Source organism: Pristis pectinata, chromosome 21, assembly GCF_009764475.1.
Source record: "Pristis pectinata isolate sPriPec2 chromosome 21, sPriPec2.1.pri, whole genome shotgun sequence".
Taxonomy (NCBI): Eukaryota; Metazoa; Chordata; class Chondrichthyes; order Rhinopristiformes; family Pristidae; genus Pristis; species Pristis pectinata.
Genome location: NC_067425.1, coordinates 5,294,446 through 5,316,084, shown reverse-complemented (window position 1 = coordinate 5,316,084; position 21,639 = coordinate 5,294,446). Strand labels below are relative to the sequence as shown.

At 39.6% G+C, this 21,639-nt stretch overlaps 1 protein-coding gene across 7 annotated transcripts in view; it reads left to right on the top strand.

Annotated features, from left to right (window-relative positions):
* vmp1 (vacuole membrane protein 1) overlaps positions 1-21,639 on the top strand; it is a 150,108-nt gene that overhangs the window by 22,968 nt on the left and 105,501 nt on the right. For all 7 annotated transcript variants that reach the window (XM_052035388.1, XM_052035396.1, XM_052035395.1 and 4 more), the window contains exons 2-5: positions 2,531-2,640; positions 3,547-3,682; positions 9,111-9,201; positions 14,282-14,392. In XM_052035388.1, the coding sequence (XP_051891348.1) occupies positions 2,559-2,640; positions 3,547-3,682; positions 9,111-9,201; positions 14,282-14,392 (420 nt within the window). In that variant the 5' untranslated portion in view covers positions 2,531-2,558. The remainder of the gene's footprint in view (positions 1-2,530; positions 2,641-3,546; positions 3,683-9,110; positions 9,202-14,281; positions 14,393-21,639) is intronic.

The following is a 21,639-nucleotide window of genomic DNA, read 5'->3' as shown; positions in this document are numbered from 1 at the left end:
ATGGATGTAGAGTTCCTGCAGCATTGTGTGTGTTGCTCCAGATTCCAGCATCTAAAGAATCTCTTGTGTCTCCTTTTCTCATGCTATATTCAGCCTTTTGGTTTTATCTTCCTCTATCTCTTTTGTCATCCAGAGACCAGGCTCTAGATTGTTTGTTCTTCCTTTGTCCTCATGTGAATGTGCCTCAATTATCCTGAACCATCTCTTCCTAAAATGCAGCCCATTGGAGACAGAGAAGCAGTCAGTGCCCACTGAAAGGAACACTTTGAAGACATCGTCACTTACAGCTTTATCCTTAACCTGTGTTCCCTTGACTCCATTCTATGGAGTCACTTTGGAGCATCTCTATTTGTGCAGACGTGTAACTAACAATGCAGCAACACAAGGACAAATTAGATGGCCAAAACTGTGGTCAATGTGATGGGTTTAAAGGCGTGTTTTAATGTAGTTGAGGGAAAGAATGAAGAATTAAAGTGGAGTAGCTGAGAAGTTGTACAGCGTGGAAATGGGTAATTTGGCCCAACCTGCCCATGCCAACCGAGTCCCATTTGAGCTAATCCCATTTGCCTGCATTTGGCCGACATCCCTGTAAATCCGTCCTCTCCATGTACCTGTCTAAATGTCTTTTAAATGTTGTAATTGTACCCACTTCTACCACTTCCATGTACCTACCACCCTCTGTGGGGGGGGGGGGGAGTTGCCCCTTAGCAACCTTTACATTTACCCCCTTTCACCTTAAACCTATGCCCCCTAGTTTTACTGTTTTGGGGGGGGAGGCGGCTGAAGACTGACCATTTGCCTTATCTATGCCCCTCATGATTTTATATACCTCTATAAGGTCACCCCTTAGCCTCCTATGCACCAGGGAAAAAAGACCTGGCATATCCTATCTCTCTTTATAACCCAAGCTGTCCAGTCCCAGTAACACTTTTCTGAACCCTTTCCAGCTTAATGACATTCTTCCTACAGCTGGGTGATCTGAACTGCACACAATATTCTAGGTGCAGCCTAACCAATGTCTTGTATGACTGATGTGATGTCCCAGCTCCTGTGCCCTGATTGATGAAGGCAAGCATGCCAAACCCTTCTCACCACCCTGTCTACCCATGTCGCCACCTTCAGGGAACTATGTACTTGTACCCCAGGGTGTCTCTGTTCAATAACACTCTCCACAGCCCTGCCCTTACTATGCAGGTCCTGCCCTGGTTTAACTTCCCGAAGTGCAACACTTCATACTTGTCCGAGTGAAATTCCATCTGCCATTCCTTGGCCCATTTTCCCAGTTGATCTAGATTCTGTGGCTAAAGAAATATATTTAAGTAGAGGCTGGTAGGTGATGGGTGGAACCAAATGGGGAGGGGATTGTTGGCAGACAGCACCAGGGGATGGGAAAGGTGAACAAAGGGAGAAGAAAGCTAGGTGAGCAGGTATTGGTTTATTATTGTCACTTGTACCACAGTACAGTGAAAAGCTTGTCTTACAAACTGATCATACAGGTCAATTCATTACACAGTGCGGTTACATTGAGTTAGTACAGGGTGCATTGATGTAGTACAGGTAAAAACAATAACAGTACAGAGTAAAGTGTCACAGCTACAGAGAGAGTGCAGTGCAATAAGGTGCAAGGTCTCAACAAGGTAGATCGTGAGGTCATAGTCCATCTTATTGTATAAGGGGTAGAAGGTGTCCTTAAGTCTGGTGGTACGTTAGTGTGTGTGGGAGGAGAACACCAGGGGTTTGGATTACCTGAAATCGAAAAATTTGCATTTGTACCATCGAGTTGTAATCTACCCAGGCAGAATGAGATGTTGATCTTCCAATTTGCATTTGGCCTCTCTGCAGCAAAGGCTGAGGTACCCATCACCTACCTGCCTCGATCCTATTCTCACCACCACCCCCCCCCCCCCCCCCCCCCCCATCTGTCCATGATCCCTTCTCCATTGCTGGCAATTTATCAATGACCTAAAATTAGTCATATTTCAAAATTTACTGAAAAATGTATTTTAAGATCTTCTCTATGAAATCCATCTGCTGTGTCAAACTCTGAAATTGCTTTTGTCCTTTACAAACTTGGACAGCTTATGATCAGTTCTAAAACCTTAACAAACAGTATATGCCCTGTGGGAATCCTTTCACTGAGATTGTGAAGCACACTATTTTCACACTAATGAAAGTTACAACTCTTTCCGTTATGCAGCAACTTGGCACGCAGAACTTCAACTGAATTGTCAGCTTTATTTGAGAATCATCTAGATAAACGTTTATGTAGCTTGACAAGCTTTCAAGATAATATCTAGACATCTTTCATTTGTAGCATTTGGTTGTTCCTGAATGTTTCTCGGAATTTTACCTCCATTGGTCCAAAAGTTTATTCCTTGCGTTGATCTACGCATGTGTAAAATAGAATTCCTTGCTCTCTTGCCTCATCTGGGTCCCTTCTCTACACTGAAGTTGTTCCTTTACTGCAGTTTTGGGGGGAAAAATGCCATCAGCTGCATAGTTTGAATTTGATTCTCATTTGTTCTGACAGAATCACGCAGGTGAAGGAAATTTATAAAATGGCAGAAAGTGAGAAAGTGCATGAATCGAAGCATCACCGCCCCAGAGTGCAGAAGGAGCAGCAGAATGGTAATTTCACAGGTCAGTCAATCTCTCTGGAAGGTACAGATGCAGCATGTTTAAAAAAAATAGTTTTCACTGCCTGAATTGTGTGTGTACAAAGATGTGACCCACACAACCTTTTTAAGACTTTGCTCATGGATTGGAGGTGATGATCACTTTGGAGGAATGGATGGATGTCTTCTCATAGCTCATATTTTGCCACTTCCTGTGTCTGGCTTCACCAGCTCCCACTCCATTGTTAATTCACTTCAAGCAAATGATCAAATTGATGCTACCATTAATGTAATAATAATGTTGTGATTTCTTATCCTTTTTTTTCTCCTTGTGATGGAACCAGCTCATGTAGGAACATTGATTTTAGGAGATCTTGGTAGGTGTTTTTGTAGATTTCTTGATCCAAGGCAAAGAGTGCCAGCAGGCTTTGATTTGAGGGTCAGAACACAATATAATATGCAGGGTTAACAACTTTGCTTGTACTTCTACAGTATAATTAAGGACAATAACACTTTTTATGTTGAGCAGATTGATTTTAAAGGCCCAAATTGGTAATTCTCCCACTGAAAATTCATAGTTTGTATATTGGCAGAGATGGGAGAAGTGAGGTCACTTGATATGTTAACTCTTCAAAACCAAGTTTTTAACCTTCCCCTACCTTGTACATGTTGAATACCATGGGACCATTAGATAATTCAGGTTTTTTCTGGTGCTCTCATCATCCCTCAATATTTGTCATAGAAGAGACTTGTACGTCTGGTAACAGTAAAGCAGAAGGTTGCTTTGTGCTCTAAATTAAGTTTTCAAAACTCAGTTCTGAGATTGTAGATCAAACTGGATTTTACCAGGGCATTTTTTTTAAATGCAAAATTGATGTATTAATTAATTTGGATAGGTGGTTCTTGAAAATAACTTTTGTTTTGTCTTCAGATCTTTTGTCATTGAATGAGAGGAAACTGAAGGATCAAGAAGAGAGGGAGACAATAGTTTTATGGAGACGACCTGTCACCACCCTGCGCTACTTCTTCCTGGAAGCTATCATAGACTTTAAAGAGTGGGCAATAAAGTAGGTAACCACTCAATCCTATCTGAGGAGATGAATATTATTTGGACATTGTAAACCTGTACTGTGTTGCATAGATTATCGAGTGCTGAAGTACTTTATTAGATGAGGAATTCTGTCTTGGGTTCCCAGACTAAAATATCTAGTACCCATGGTACATATTTTATGTCCTTTGATGCAGTAATTTCAGTTTTGGTAAATTACAGGGCAATCAAAGTGGATGTCAGGAATGCGTGACTGAAAAATCAGGAGTTTTATATCCATGATCAAGAAAAATTACTTACCAGCTGCATGTTGGTGATTAGCCCTTGTTTTATTTCTGCATGAATTCTGTAAAGAGAGAATTTGGGGCAGATGGTCTGTGAGGTGGAGGCTAGGCAGTAGGTTGTCAGTGGAGGTTGGCAGCAGTCAGGTGGGTGTCAGTAATGTAGCAGAATTAAAGAAAACTTACGGTTGAGGAATAATGAATGCCTTGAAGTCTCCAGCTGTATCCTTGGTTAGGATAAGCTCTTTAATATTGAAGCAGGCCTCAACTCTTGGGTTACAACCAGCTTCAACATTTTCTCTGGCCTTGCATGGTCAGTAGAATGTAATGTAGTACTTATCAAATAAGCAGAGTATATGCTGCCTAATGTTATTGTGTATGCTTGAGAGCCTCAGTGCACATGAAATTGCTGCTAGCAACGTTGGTTTGCCGTCTTCTGCTCCATCCTAAATTGGCCCTCAAGCATAAATATTTGGGCATCTCTAGTGTTCCAGATTTTCCAGCTAGAAAAATATGCCACTTAGCATTTATCTTGTTAATCCAGGTTAGAATTTTATTTTGATGAGACCCTCTTATTCTGAAGTTTAGTATCTGTAGGCCAGTTTTACTTGATCTTTCCGTAATGAGTCAGTGAATAGCTTTTTTATTTTTGCACAAAATCGGGGAATGTACCTAGTGAATCTACATTGCATTAAGTGCAAACCTAGTATATTCTTGGGTACACAAAAAAATTGCACATATTACTCCCAGTGTATTTGATCCAAAGCCCTGTACGATGTAATTTGGCTTTCTTACTTTTTAATTCCAACTCTTAAAATGAAGGCCAGCTTGCTATTTGCCTTCCTAGTTGCTTGAATACTTTGTTTTGTTAACCAGATCCCTCTGTACGTCAACATTTACCAATTTGCTAATCATTTAAATAGTCATTTTTAACCTGTCATTTTTCCACATTATTCTCCTGCCGATTATTCACTGAACCTGCCTATACCCTTTGCAGAATCTTTGCAGTCTTTGCATGAAATGTGTCCATCGAGATTTGTATCGTCAGCAGATTTGGATATGGTACACTCAGTCCCTTCATCCAAGTCATTCATGTAGATTGTAAATAACTACATGCAATCCCTGTGGCACCCTCATTAGTAACTGTCTGAAAATGATCCAATGATTCTTTGTTTTCTGTCTCTTACCCAGTTTTCCCTCCATGCTGATACACTATGGCATGAATTCTTAGTATAACTGTCTTGTGTGTTATCTTATCAAATAACTTAAATCCAAATGTGTAGTAATGCATCTGTTCTGCTTTATCCACCTGTTTGGTGACTTAATTAAATAACTTAGATTTGATAAACATGATTTCCCATTCCTGAAGCAATGTTTTGGATGGTCTGTACCATTTCATTACAGATAAAATTCTTTTTATTGGCTGTTCATTTGTGGCAGATGCAGGTGCACATTATTTCCAATGATCTGAGTAAACCTTCAGAGCATTCTGTACATTTGAAAATATGAATTGGGAGTAGGAGAAGGCCTCAAGACACAAGCCTTGACCTCAAGCCTACTCTGGCACTCAGTAAGGTCTTGGGTGATCAGATTGTAACCTCAGCTCCATATACCTTCCTGTCCCTGGTAATTTTTCACCTCCTCGCTTATCTGTCCAACTCTGCCTCAAGAATGTTCAAAAACTCTGCTTCCACCTTGCTTTTGAGGATAAGAATTCCAAAGGCTTGCAACTCTCAGAAGAAATTTTGCCTTATGCCTTATACCTTATACCTGACTTAAATTGGTGAACCCTTATTTTAAAACTGTGACACCCCCCCACCCCCCACCCAGTTCCAGATTCTTCCACAAATGGAAGTACCCTCTCCACATCCACCCTGTCAAGGCCACTCAGTCTTGAATGTTTCAATCAAGTCACTTATGTATTTTAAACTCCCACAGATGCAAGTCCAGCCTGTCTAATCTCCCCGCAGGGCAACCTGCCCATTCACAAGTATCAGTCCAGTGAGCTGCCTTTGAACTCCATCCAATGCATTAACATCCATCCTTAAATGAGGAGACCAGTACTGCGCATCTAATCCCAGATGTTCCCACCAATGCTTTATATGACTTAAGTATACCCTTCCTATTTTGTGTTCAATTTCTCTGGTAATAAACAGGAACATTCTGTACCTTTTTTTAAATAATTACTTGCTGTACATGAATGCAGGTGTTTTATGAATCATTACTAGGTCACCTAGTTGCTGCTTCATCTGAGCTGCACAGTTTTTCATCATTTATGCTCTCTATTTTTTCTGCCAAAATCAAGAATTTCACTTTTTCCAGTAAAGTATCCTACTTGCCTGATCTTTGCCCATTCACTTAACCTGTCTATATCCCTTTGTAACATCATTTCCTCTTTGTAATTATGTTCCTACCTACCTTTGTGTAAATATATCTATCTCAAATGGTGTCTTGCATATTCTTAACTCACTCAATTGCTTAAGTGAGAAAATGTTTATTTTTTCTTAAAACAAGTTGCTACAAATAGTAATCTGATTTGACGGGTTGCTTTGGGACCACTGAGATTACCCACTTTAAATGGCAGAACGTCCAGCAAGCATTATCAAATGCAGGAATTCCAAACTTAATGGCAAATGGCACTTTAGCTTTTCCTGCATTCTACAGCAGTACAACTCCATCTTGCTAAAATTCCCCTGCTTTTATGCTGGGAGGAATCACCACTTGGATTCTGTGCCAGATTAGACCTGGGACTGGAATTAAGACCCAATTGATTTTGAAGGGGATATCATAAATTTAAGTAATCAGTGGGGTATCTAAAACAAGAGGGCATCTTTTTAAGGAAGGGGAAGTTTTAAAGGGGATCTGAGGGTTTTTTTTAACAAAAGTTGTTGATATCTGGAATGCATTGCCAGAGGAAGTGGTGGAATTGAATACAATTACTGCGCTTAAGCAGCATTTAGACAGAAGCTTAAATAGGCAAGGCACAGAAGGACAGTCCTAATGTGGGCAAATGGGATTAGTGTAGATGGACGAAAGGGACAGCATGGATGTGGTGGGCCAAAGGGCCCATTTCAGTACGGGTAGAAGAAAAGTATACCTGGTGTACTTCTACCAGCACCAATTTGCAACCAATTGAACCTCTAACTCTGATCTTTGTTCTTAAATCCCCAGCTCTGTGGTTAGTGATGATCTCAGTCAAATATGTTGAGATAAGCTTGTACTGAAAGTGGTGAGATTCTTGCTTCTGTATGCGTTATTTAAAAACAAACATTCTTGCCTAAACATGTCTCCTGTTGCACTCGTGTTTCTTTTTCCACAGTGTACCTTTCCTTTTACCAGCGCAAATTTGCAACTAAGTAGGACCTCTAAGAAAGTAAACTGAATAGGGTTTCTGCCTTTCTCCCAAAGGGGAACTTTGTCTCCATTTAAACTTCCCTATGATAGAAATTTGCAAAATTAATGAATTTCGGGAACAATCTGGCAGAGAAGCGGAGTTCTTTTTGAATTGTGCTGTGATTTTTAATGAAAAGAATGAATCAATGTATGAACTAAAATCTCCCAGAAGGCACTTGATAAAATGTCACATCAAAGGTAATTGGTTACAATGAAAGTTGACGATGTTGGAGGTCAGGAAAAAGAGCAAACGTAAAATGGTTGTTTTCTGTTTGGTAAGATATAGTGAGTGGCATGTAGTAGGGATTGGTGTTGGGACCTAAGCTTTTTACAAACTATATGTGACATGGGAAAAAGGATTTAATATGTGGTTGCTAAATTTGCTGATGAGACGAAGATAGACAGGAAAGTATGTTGTGAAGAGGATATGAGGCTACAGAGGATGGAGATCAAGTGAGTAGGAGAAAAATCAGACAAATGGAGTTCACTGTAGGGAAATTGCTCACCTAAGCAGGAAAAGTAAATGGCATATTGTATAAATGGTGAGATGGTATTGGTCTCCTTTAAGGCTGGTGTTAGTGGGTTGCAAGGAGTTGAGAGAAGGCATACTAGACTGGTATCTGGAATGGCCATGTTATTAGTCTCTTGTTTAAGGAGGGATATGCATGTGTTGGAAGGTGTGCAGAGTTCACTAAATTGATAACTGGAATGGGCACGTTGGCACACGAGGAAAGTTTTGACAGACTAGGCTTGGATCCTCTGGAAGTCAGAGCAAGAGAGGACTTAATTGAAGTGTACAAGATCCTGAGGGGCCTTGATAAGGCGAATGTGGAGAGGACGTTCCCTCCTGTGAGAGAATCTTGAATTAGGAGTCACTGTTTTAAAAGTGAGGTATTGCCAATTGAGACCATAGTGAGGCAGAATTTTCTCTCTCAGTCATGGGTTTTTGGAACCCTATTTTTTCCCAAAGTGCAGTGGAAGCAGAACCTGAAGTAGTCAGTCATAGAGGTGTATAGCATAGAAACAGGCCCTTCGGCCTACCGCGTCCATGCCTATCTAAGGGTAGGTAGAAACTTGTTAGGGGTGAATGGTTAGAGTTGAGGTTACACTCAGATAAGCCATGATCTAATTAAATGGTTGAGCAGATTTGTGGGGCTGAGTGGCCTCCTCTCTATGCCACTAATTCATATTTATGTCTGGATTATTTTGTCATTAACATTGCTGCATGTGGGAGCTTGCTGTGCACAATTTTGACTGCTGCTTTTCTTACAACTGTGACTGCACTAAAGATGAGCTTGTAATCTTACTGAATGATGGAGCAGACTTGAGGAGCCAGGTCTACCACTGGTCCTATTTGTATCTTCATATGAAATCTGACTGACTGCATTTCTAACGTTTGTAGCTTTCTGTTTTGATTTATTATGTATACTGTGTAATAGGTTAGCAAACTAAATGTGAAACTGGTTTGTAATGAGCAATAACTATTTTAAATGCAAGAACTTATTTTAAACTTTGGGTGCATAATTCCACCAAAATTGAAAATAAGAGGAGGAAAGGATCACATTTTGGTTTTAAGACCTTGACAGTTAGAGGAAAGCAAAACCAATAGCCAAGGATTCCTACTTTTACTGTGGAAAACGTAATTAAATTGACAATGCATATGATTAGCTTTGCCTGTTAAAACTGGCACCTTTTTTTTCTACCACCTGTCCCCAACCAAATCTGAGTCACACTGCACAAAACTCCACTCATCCTGAATGTTTTCCTTTTCAGGTTGTGGCAGCGGCGAAGGTTTGTTCTAACTCTGCTGTTCTTGTTGGCTGTGGCTGCAGTTGCTTATAATGTCGAAGGCGAGCATCAGCAGGTGAGCTCTGGTTATAGCCTGGGTTGTCGTTAACCATTGATAAGTAAAAGGTAATATCCAGGGCAACAATAAACAAATATGATAGTGGGGTATGGTAGTGAACATAATTGCTAATAAATAAGTCTGATCATCATCCCTGGTTCCAACCAGAAAATAAACTCTGAACAATGAAATGTCCTCTTATTCTTCTAAACTCTAATCTCTAATGTATATGTCCAGTCTATCCCTCCTCATGGGACAAATGCCTCTGTACAGGAATCAATCTAGTGAGGAAAATACTATTCTGAACACAGATTTGTAACTCAATTTTTCCATTGCCCTTCATCAGTTTTCTACACCATGCAGAACTTTAAAATCCATGTATGTCATCAGCTGCCTGTTGATAGTTTGCTATAGATTTAGTCCTTCGTTCTGGGTTTTCCATGTATAGTACTTTAAAAACCCACATCTTGCTCTGTTACCTTAGCTGTTCCATCAGGCTTTATTGCTTAAATCTTTAATGTAAAATGGATTATTTGCAGATCTTTGTAATGATTTTTTAAAAATAAATCCTGATAACGTTAAAGGTTGGCACAACATTGTGGGCCGAAGGGCCTGTATTGTGCTGTACTGTTCTATGAATGAAATTCCATACAAATTTGGAACAATACAGCACTTTTCTGTTGGGGTGCATTTTAAACCGAAGAGAGGGTTCATGGTTCAGTGGTTATCCCAAAGTATTTTCTCATCAATGAATATTACCTTGGCAATCTGGTTTTGTGATATAATGTGGTATATGCTGTAGATATCTTGACTGTATTTCTAAAGATTCTGACATGCAGGGTATTAAAAGTACCAGTGGACTGTTTTGCCTCTTGGTGGCCCTCTTCCAAGAATTAATGTCTTCAGGAAAGAAGGGAAGAAATTTGTAAAAAGACAATAGAATTGAATAATGGAATATAAACAGGGATGGGAAAAAAGCAGAAGTGGGACATCGGTTTTCTCGCCCAAAGAGCCAGTGCAGAGGTGATCCAAATAGCTTCCTTTTGTGGCGTATTATTTTGTGTACCAATTCCTTATCTCCATTCAGGTTCTTCATTCTTTAGTACTCTGTATCCCAATCAGTCATTGGGATCAGTAAAAATGCACGTAGTCTTGTAAGTGCAATAATCTGGCTGTGCTCATTGTACTTTTTGGAGCCAAGTAATTGGGCCGCGTAACAGCAGTGGCTTCAGGCATTTGTCATATGGTCTGAAATTTCTTCCTCCAAGTTTGACAATCCAAGCTATAACAGCAGACCTGAAAAAATAATAGCAGAAGGAAGTCATTCAAGAGCTGGTTCCCTTGTTCCTGCTTTGGCATTTAAGATCATGGCCCCAAGGTAAAAGATCAGCCACTTTCCTCCCATATCCCTGGACTCTTTTTAATATTTGCTTTGCATATTTTTGGTAACCAAGCTACTACAGTCCTCTTGGATAAAGAATTCCAAAAAAATCACTTCCCTCTGGGTCCAGAAATTTTTTCTCATTTCCAGTCCTGAATGGCTAACCCCATATTTTAAGGTACCGATTCCTGGTTCTAGACACAAGTCATCCCTGCATCTGCCCTGTCAATCCCTGGAAGAGTTTGACTCAGGAAAGGTTATTTTGAATGTGAAGTTTTATGACTTATAAAATCCTAATATGAATATAAAGCAAATGATACTTTGTAGAAAGTTAGTATATAGACAGGTACAGTGAGTTATTAGAAACGCTAACAATGTCATTGTGAGGAGATTTAAATACAAAAGAGAGGAGGTTGTGCTTCGGTTATTTAGGGCAGAGTCAACATCTGAAGTACAGTGTACGGAATTGGCCTGCTTATTAAGCATGGATGTAAATGTGTTAGATGGAGTTCATACAAGGTGTGTTAGCTGACGCCCAAAATGGGTAGGTTGCCTTAAGGAAGGTTGGACAAACTAGACTTGGTATCTATTGGTATTTAGAAGAGGGAGAGGAACTTAATTGAAACATACGAGATCCTGAGGGGTCTTGACAGGGTAGAGGTGCAGTGGATGTTTCCTCTTGTGGGAGCGTCTAGAACTAAAGATTATTTATTAAAAAAGGTCACCCATTTCAGATACAGATGAGGTGAAATTTTTTTCCAGAGGGCCATGAGTCTTTGGAACTCTCTCTCAGAGTGGTGGAAACAGTTATTGAAAATGTTTAAGGAAAATTAAGAGATTCTTGATGTGGTGAAAAGAATCACACGCTAGCCATTCTTCAGATTAAACAGAAGTGCACATATTTTGACGGATCTTGTACTTGCAAGTGGGAGAATGCTGTTCAAGCACTGTTCCCCATTGTACAAAGTATTGTGGAGCAACGCAAATGCTGAAGGAACTCAGCAGGTCACGCAGCATCACCTGCTGATGCCTCCTGACCTGCTGAGTTCCTCCAGCATTTCGTGTCACTCTAGGTTTCTAGCATCTCTCCATGTAGGGTATTGTATTCTTATACATAATCGGAGATATGGTACATCTTGCAATGCCCTAATCCAATGTACAATTTGTTTTCGGCACAGAGCCAATCAGGTTGAGCTGACTTTGTGATCACCCTATGCCTTGTAGCCATATCTCCACCAGGGCCTGGATGCCCTACATGATGAGAATAGGGTGTGTTGTCCTGTGATGATTGTGTGCTGCACCAGGAACAGGATGGCTATCCTTTCCTCTCTCACTTCCTCTTGGAGGCCCTAGTGGTCTTGTTGGAGGAGTACAGGAGCTCTGCACAATCCCAGGCCTCATTACTCATTACCAGCAGAGCTAGTTCCCACCATATTCCTCATCTTAATTACATCCCAGTAGAGCCTGGCTGTTCCTGGATCCTTTGTATCACAGGGTTAGAAGAGAATTTGCATTGTCCTCTCGACTCTTAACTTCCATCCTACTTGGTCTTCCTGCGTGTTTTCTTGCGGACTCTCAAGGACTAACTGCTAATTAACTGGTGAGGGGGAAGCACGTACCATCCATCTTTACTGGGGCAAAATTTAACCTTTTATGCCACTCATCCATAAACCTTAACCATTCCCTCTTCATGTGATGAGCAAAGAAGCAAAAGGTTAGCACTTCATTCAGCCACGATTTTATTCCGAAGCCAGCTTGAATAACTGTGTGGCCTTTTCGTACTCCTTGTTAACGTTAGTGTATGATTTTGTGTGCTTCAGTGAGATTACTTCTCATTCTTCTAACTCAAATATAGGCTGCATCTGCTTAATTTCTCTTTATAGGACTAACCCCTCCATCCCGGAGAGAGATTTAGTGAATCTTCATTGCACTTCTTTTATCACGAGTATTTCCATTCTAACTTGTGCATGGTATTCCAGCAATGGTCTCACAGGGCCCTTTGTAATTGTAGGTGGTCGTTTTTACTGTTGTAGTCTTGCTTTAAAGAACAGCATACCATTTACCTTCCTAACTACTTGCTGTATTCTCTCTCCTGCCTTTCTTAAATAATGGGGTTACATTTGCTACCTTACTACGTGTGAACTGTGGTAGAGTCTGTGATAATTTGGAAAGTAACAGCCAGTGCATCCTCTGTCTCCGTAGACTCCTCTATCAAATGCTTGCAATGCAGATCATTATGTCCTGGAAGTTTTATCAGCTTTCAGTTCCATAAATTTCTTCAGTACTTTTTTTTTACAAATGCTAATTTCTTTCAGATCCTTGTTGAGTATAGATTTGTCATCATCCTCTGTTTCTGGGTGGATTGCTGTATTGTCTTCTGTTATGACAGACGCACAACAACATTTTGCTTAATTTCTTTACCATTTCCTTATGCCCCAGTGTAAATTCTCCTGTCTGTCTGAAAGGTATCCATTTAACTTATTAGTTACCAATGGAAGCCTTTAAAATTTGTTTCTTGCCAGCCTACTCTCATTTTCTGCATTTTCTACATCAGTTTCTTGTGCTCCTGAGATGTTTCCAATCCAGACACTTAATTTTTGGCAATGTCATCTGCCGTTCCTTTGATCTAATAGGATTTTCAGCGTCTCATTAGACGTGACTGGCCATTTTTGGTTTTTGCGCCTTAACAGATATACATTTATTCTTTAAATTTAGGCATTGCTTATTTACAGTCATCCCTTTTTAATGTGGTTTCCCAATCTTCCATTGCCAACTCGTGTCTCATACCTTCATGGTTTAATTTGTCACCATTCTATCATCTTCAGCTTGCTTTCATTTGAACTCATCTCCCCACTTTTACAATTGCTTTGAGTCACATTTACGTCAACATGAGATTTGACCTGCTACATTAGAGTTTTCCTTAAGTACAACGTCTTACCAGAACTTTGGATCGTGCTTAGTCATAAAAATGGAATATTTCAGATCTGGTGCTAGCGAATCGCTGGTAGAATCTTCAGCTTTTCTTGAAAATCAAAAGAACTACAGATGCTGGAAATCTGAACTGAAAACAGAACATGCTGGAAAAACTCAGCTCAGGCAGCATCTGTGGAAAGAGAAAATAAGCAGGCTAACGTTTCAGGTCTCTAACCCTGCATCAGTTCTGAATGTTTAACATAGAACAGTACAGCACAATACAGGCCCTTTGGCCCACAATGTTGTGCTGACCTTTAAACCTCACCTAATACTATCTAACCTCTTCCTCCCACATATCCCTCTATTTTAAATTCCTCCATGTGCTTATCTAGTAATCTCTTGAATTTGACCAATGTACCTGCCTCCACCACTGCCTCAGGCAGCGCATTCCATGCCCCAACCACTCTCTGGGTTTAAAAAAATCCTTCCTCTGATATCTCCCTTGAATTTCCCACCCATTACTTTAAAACCATGCCCTCTTGTTTGAGCATTAGTGTCCTGGGAAAGAAGTGCTGGCTGTCCACTCTATCTATTCCTCTTAATATTCTGTACATCTTTAGCTGCTTAAAATCCAAAAGCTATTTTGTTCTGTCTTTGGCAAGTGTTTTATCATTTGGATTAATTGTGTTGAAAAATGTTCTTGCCATTTAGGTTCCAACATTAATTGATCTGTGTGTTAAAATGTATTTTAAAATATTAGAAGAGTGATATAAAACAGTAACTTCTGTTCTTCTCCTTTGACAGTTTGTGCATTTTGTGGAAAAGAAGTTTTTGTGGTGTGCCTACTGGGTAGGCTTGGGTATCTTGTCCTCTGTTGGGCTTGGGACAGGTCTGCACACCTTCCTGCTCTATTTGGTAAGTAAATTATTCAGCACAATCACTTCAATTCAGAGGTACTGTTGGATGATTTTTGTTGGGAATGTGTAGCAAGCAACTATCAAGCAATGAAATGGAAGTGAAGAGATCTGGTAACTTGTAGTAAGCAGCTGATAAAATGACATGGATCTGAGCAGAATAAGAATTGATTGCCCTTAACAGTATAATTCAGGGAGGAGAATCTACCTCTCCTGCCCCCACCAAGTCCTGTCTGGCCTTGGTGACTCCAATCTTGTATTATGAGATTGGACATTAGAAGTGGTTTAATGAATGACTTGGCTGTGAGGAAATAATTATGGAAAATATTGTGGTTTGAGAAAGCAGCCTACCACCACCTTTTCAGCACCAGCCTGGGGCTTGGAATGAAAAGCAGCCTGATTAATCTTTTTGATCTGAATGGATAATGCTATAAAATATAGGGACTTGCTTCTTGACTACAACTGTTAGCTGAGTACTGATCTACTGAGTTTTGTTTTTAAACATGTTCTTGCCTGATAAGTTACGTGATGCTAGAGAGGCAGAGATAGCTTAAGGTCTTGTAAGCCAAAAAAAGAATCCCCTTTCTGTGGTGATAGATGGACAGAAATAACATTTTTTATATTCTCTGTCATTTACTATAGTAATTTTGCTGTAATTGTTCTGGCTATACTGAGGAATTTTGCCACAGTGCCATTATTTACTCTTAAGTTTCCCTCCAATTCCCACCCTCTTCATTTACGTGACTCGACATGTACACTGTTGGGAACAAAGTACAACGCAACATTCAAGAATACTGTTTCTGTGCCCTGTAACATCTTGGTTTGAACATGGGCTTTGTTTACTGTAAACTTTTGGCTGTACACATTTTCCAACCTGTAAATGTTATACTGAACCATCTATCATTTGCTACTACAGTGGTCTTGTATTTTCTTGTATTCTGTCAGACTTTTTTTTTGATTCATCTGTTTATTTGTTGTGTAAGTCTGCTTGTGACTCCTCTTATCAAAGACTTGATTTTTCCCCACCCTTTACGATTCTGGTCTTTTAGGTTCTGTGTCCAAAGCATAAACTTGTTCTTTAGTTATTTCGGAATTCCAAATCCCATTTGTTTTCTGTATGTGCAATATAAATCACATTTTGTCCCCTTTAGTCCTATTTGATATTGTAGGGAGAATTTATTACCATAGGGATAAATCCTGATGACTTGATGTCATTCATGAGAATAAATTGAAGGGTTATAATACACAAATCACATGCTTGCATTTCTTCAGGGTCATTTAAATCTTTTCATTCCTGAACTTGTTAAAAGTCAATTTTTTGACTTGATGGGGAATACTTATTGCTATATTTCAGGGAAGTTTTTAATGGACTGTGTTTAGGGAGAAATTTGATTACAGTAGTAATGAAAAAATTGAAAGAGACTTGAACCCTGAAAGAAATGCAGGCAAGATTGAATAGGCACAGTATAGATGCGAGGCTATGTCATCTGTATATGATGTACTTTTATACAATTAATATTTTTCATTTTTAAATTTGTGTTCACATTTGCACTGCTTCAGTTTTATCTCTCTTCCTTGGCCTATTAAGCACTGGCTTTTTGCTTCACATGTTGATGCAATGTTTGCCATTTTAACTATAAACAGTAATAGCAAAGATTTTGAGCTTGGCAGTAAAGTGACAGCATTTGACCTTGACTGAAGAAAACTGTCCACAAAGATGTATTGACTTCTGTGACACGGATTTGGCATTTCTGATGTTGTTGTTGTTCGCCATCATTTGAAGTCAGTGAATGCAGGTGCAGCAGTCATTCAGGAAGGCATGAGTATGTTGGCCTTCACTAGGGTGGGTTTGGGTTTGATTACGGGATTAAGAAGTTTTATTGCAATTCTATAGGCCCTTGGTGAGAGCACACCTGGAGCATTATGTACAGTTTTGGTATCCTTTATCTAAGATCTGGCCTTCATTAGCCAGGAGATTGAGTTCAAGAGCCGAGAGGTAATGTTGCAACTCTATAAGACTCTGGTTAGACCACACTTGGAATGTTGTATTCATTTCTGGTTGTCACATTATAGGACGTGGAAGCTTTGGAGAGGGTGCAGAGGAGATTAACAAGAATGCTACCTGGGATGGAGAGCATGTCTTATGAGGAGAGGTTGACCGAGTTAGGGCTTTTCTCTTTGGAGCGACAGAGGATGAGGGGAGATTTGATAAAGGTGTATAAGATTATGATAGGCATTGACAGTGTGGACAGCCAGCATCTTTACCCAGGGTGGCAATGGGCAATACAAGAGGTCACCCATTTAAGGTGCATGGAGGAAATTTCAGGGGAGATGTCAGAGGTCGTTTTTTTTTTACACAGTGGAGGGTGCCTAGAATGCACTGCTGGGAGTGGTGGTAGGGGCCAGTAGGATAAGGTCATTTAAGAGACTATTAGATAGGATAAAAGTAAGAGGGTTATGGGAGGTGAAGTAGCGAGGGGGATAGATTGTATGGGGATAAGGTTTATATAGGTCAGCACAACATCGTGGGCCGAAAGGCCCGTACTGTTCTATTTTCTAAAGGATGTACTTGCCACAGAGGGAGTGCAGCAAAGATTTACTACTTGGGTTTCAAGGATGGTGGGTTTGCTACATAAGGTGAGATTGAACAGATTAGTCCCTAGAATTTAGAGGAATGAGAAAAGATCTCGTCAAAGCATACAAGATTCTTAAAGGGCTTGTCAGGCAAGATGCAGAGAGGATATTCCTCTGATTGCAGGAATAGGGAGCTCAGTTTGAGAATAAGGCATAGATTGTTTGGGATGGAGATGAGAAATTTCTTCACTCCTGAGGATGGTGAATCTTTGCAATTTTCCACCTTGGATGGCTGTGGGGGTTCACTCGTTTTGTTTGTTCAAAATGAAGAACAATAAATTTCTCCGTTTGCTCAAATTGGAAAACATATTTCCAGTTAAGAGAATTGAGGGATATGGTTAATGGTGCTGAGGGAGGAGATCGGCCATAACCTTGATGAATGGGAAAGTAGGCTGAAAGGTCCAGATCTCCTGCTCCTGTCTCTTGTGAAAAGAATCCCTGGAGTCCAACAGCTCTATCATCATCAAGATGGCTGAGCAACCAGTAATCTGAAAGACATCAAAGGCAAGCAAGATTTTTAACTTTTTGAACATTTTGCAGAGGACCAGATAAAGGTTGTGAGAGAAGCATGATTTGTTAGAAGTTAAATTATGAGGAACTTATTTTTTTAAAGAATAAATAGGCTTAAAAATCTGCTGTTTTCAAATATTTCCACTTTTCTTTTTTAAAGAGTCGGAGTTTGTTGAGAAGTAATTAGAGTCATTGACGTAGTCATAGAGTTGTACAGCATGGAAGCATACCCTTTGGCCCACCATGTCCTTTTGTCCATTTACTCTGATCCCATTTGCCCACATGAGGTCCCTATCCTGCTATGTCTTGCCTATTTAAGTGCATGTCCAAATGTTTCTTAAATGTCCATCTCCTCTGGCAGTGAGTTCCAGATATCAACCACTCTGTAAAGAAAGAAAACATTCTACTCAAATCCCTCTTAAAATTCCTTCCTCTCACCTTAAGTCTATGCTATCTTATTTTTGATAGCCCTGTCATGGGGAAAAAGATTCTGACTACCATATCTGTGCCTCTCATAACTTCGTATACCTCTATCAGGTCACCCTTCAACTGCATTTGCTCCAGGAAAAAAAAACCCAGCCGATCCATTTTCTCCCATAACTGAAGTCTTCCAATCCAGGCAACATCTGAGTGTATCTCCTGTGCACTCTCTCTCCAGTGCAATCACATTCTTCCTTTAGTTTGGCAACCAGAACTGCACACAATACTCCAAGTATGGTCTCACCAGTGTTTTGTACAGTTGCAACATAATGTCCCAACTTTTATATTTTGTCCTGACCTATAAAGGTAAGCAGGCCATATGTCTTCTTCACCACCCTATCTATTTTTGTCACTTTTTCAGGGAACTATTGACTTGAACCCCAAGGTGTCTCTGTGCATCATTTCTTAGTGCCTTACTGTAAATGTCCTACACCTGTGTGACTTCCTAAAATGCATGGTTATTTAGCATGCCATTTTAAAATCTCGGGTGTTGTGCAACAAAACAATACTTCCAGGCTTTTTTTCAGTGGGCCTTGTTCATAAATGGCTATAATTTTAGTCAGTGCTACTGATTTCCCTTATGACGAAGAAGGCGGTGAAAGAGTGAAACCTGTAGAGGGCAGCAGAATTACTAAGTTCAAGCTTAGATTTCTGCAAAGTCAAAGCCAAAGTCGAGTTTATTGTCACATGCACAAGTACGTGTATGCACAGGTATAATGAAAAACTGTGATGCTGCTGCAAGCAAGTTTTTCATTGCACCTGTGCATCCATGTACTTGTGCACAAGACAACTCAACTTTGACTTTGCAGAAATCCAAGCTTGAAGTCAGGGTAATTCTAAGTTACTGTCAGTTTCACTGTATATGGACAGTAGAAGCATTCATTACAAGTGTAAAATCCAGGCTAGTAAGTTGGTATTTAAAAATATAGACTGAATAACATTGGGTTCAGTTATCTTGTGGAATTTCCTTGGCCTCCAATTTTCCAGCTTCACCTGAAACTACACTTCTGATTTGCCTTGTGCAATTCCCAGAAGATTAGGTAGTAATTATGAAATTAAGTAACTGACTAAAACTCTTTCACATCCAACTCTATCCCAAGCAAGCACTTTTCTTTTCTCCCCAAAAGACGAAAAAAAATTTGAATACTGAGGCCTGAAGAGAGTTACATCAGTTAGAGGTGACAAGTTTCACAAAACGTTTCACATTCTCTCCATAGATGAAATCCAGGATGTTTAGATTGATACTAGAATACATTGGCCAAGTTATTGCATTGTTTATATTTCATTGCTCTTTACCTGGGGAATCTATAAGCCTTGCACTGGGGGCTGCTGAGAATTTGAAGAGGGCAGGCATGGTAGTATAGCGGTTAGCGTAACACTATTACAGTGCCAGCGAGCCAGGTTCAATTCTGGCCACTTTCTGTAAGGAGTTTGTCCGTTCTCCCCGTATCTGCATGGGTTTCCTCCCACATTCCAAAAGACGTACAGGTTAGGAAGTTGTGGGCATTCTATGTTGGCGCTGGAAGCGTGTCAACACTTGCGGGCTGCCCCAGAACACTATGCAAAAGATGCATTTTACTCTGTGTTTTGATGTACATGTGACTAATAAAGATATCTTACCTTAATTATTGACCATGGTAGAAATAGGAACTGAAAAGAAAAAAGCAGTGAGACAAAGGGAGGGGGTGGAATTGAAACATCAGGACATATCTTCTGGGCTTTGACAAGGCTAACGGGCAGTTGTTGTCTTATCAGCATTGAACATAACCACTGTTTTGACTTAATTGTGTGAGCTCAGGGCCATAAGTATTTATGTAATATTGTTTATTAGGTGCACTTGTGTTTCAGTTCTGTTCAATTGTAAGACCTGTAAATTGTCCTTAATACATGGGGCTCATAAAGAATTGTCAGTTCCACTATTCAAATGGGGAAATCAAAATTGTCATGCATTGGGTAACAAGGGAAATTGGAGGATAAGTTTGAGGGATCTACTGTAGCTCATTTAGCTTCATTATTTGTCTGTTTTGAAAAGCCAAATCCCACTGTTTACATCTACCAGTTCATTTGAAACTCCCTTCTGGACTGGATGAACAGTTCTTCATGGACAGAATTCTTTGGGGCATCTTGAAAGGGAAGTGAAAGAAATTACATAAATGTTAGTTTGCCTTTATTGTCTTCCTTCATTCTCTCAAGGCAGACTAAGTCAACAATAAGTATATTGTTCATCTCTTTATGTTTACTGATTTATTCCATACAGTGCATGTCATTACCAGAAATATTTTGCATAATTAAAATTCTGTTCATATACAAGTATAAAACTTAAATTAACGTGTTCAGCTGCCTAAGTGGATCATTTAACTTTCCTGGAAAACAATCACTTTGTGGTCAATTTCCAGGTCAACTGTTTGCTCCCTTTGCAGCCTCAGTCAAAAACGTTTTCCAATGCCAAGGTGCAAAGTATCATCCTAAGCTATGAAATGCAGCGAATGAATTTTGTTTTGTGTTGAGAAAACTTTGTATCTTGCTCTGCAGTTACCATTTGCTTAATGGTTAATTAACTCTTTAGGCTAGCTTCTGTTTTTCAAAATAGCACATTATAATTTGTCTCGTACAGGAATGTTTGTTTTATCCACAATTACAGTATTATCACTGCATCTCTCTTTAAATGGGTACTCAACTCCTTCAATGCTTTCTTGCTCTTTATGCCAAAAAGTTTGTTTGCCTTCATATGGGTTGTAAGTTGTTCCTTTGTTCTTTCTGTAGCTTGTATTATTTCCATTGTTTTTTTTATTACTTGGCAGCATTACCCAAGTTTAAAACCTTGGTTTGTGTGTGATTCTCATTTTTCTAATTTTATTACTGTATGCATACTGCAAATGATCCATTGCAAGATTATTAAATTGTGCTGGGTACTCATTACTTATTATTTTGCAGTCTGAAGTTTCCTTTAATAATTACTTCACTTTTTTCATTTCCCTCTTTTTGACATAGTATTTACTCACTTCTAATAGAAACTCTTGGTTCCATTTATTTTTGTCTTATCAGATGCCCCACCCATTCAGAGATATTTTTTGCTGTGTAACAGGTTGCATAGAGTTCTTTAAGCAGCATTTAGTCGTGAGGAAAAAGGAAAATTAAAGTTTTGACCTTTTTTGTAGGTTGTGGGCTATCTGCATTTTGGTTCAGTCTGGCTGATAAAAGGACAAGGTTCTACTGTTTCAGCTTGCCCTTCTGTATGGTGGTGCTTCAGTGAGATTGTATCGTACCATGTAGCACGAGGATGCACTATGTTCTAAGTGTGGATTAAAAATGACATTCGGATGACTGTATCAACATAATATGAATTAAAGTATACTTTATTTATGGAAATATTTTCTTTTCCCTGGGAAGCCTTTGTGGTCCCTCCTGCAATGTTATATTATCACTTCAGTGCTGAGTGATTTCTGATGCCCATCGATGTATTTGGAGAACAAATGTCTCCCCAATCACTAAAAATAAACCAAATGCAAGAAGTCCTTCTGCTAAGATGCTATCATATTACTGGAGCAGACAGAAGAGTGGCACCTTCTATCCTATGCTTTGGTTTCACACTAAAAGTTGTCTCTTGCATTAGAACAAGTGGTA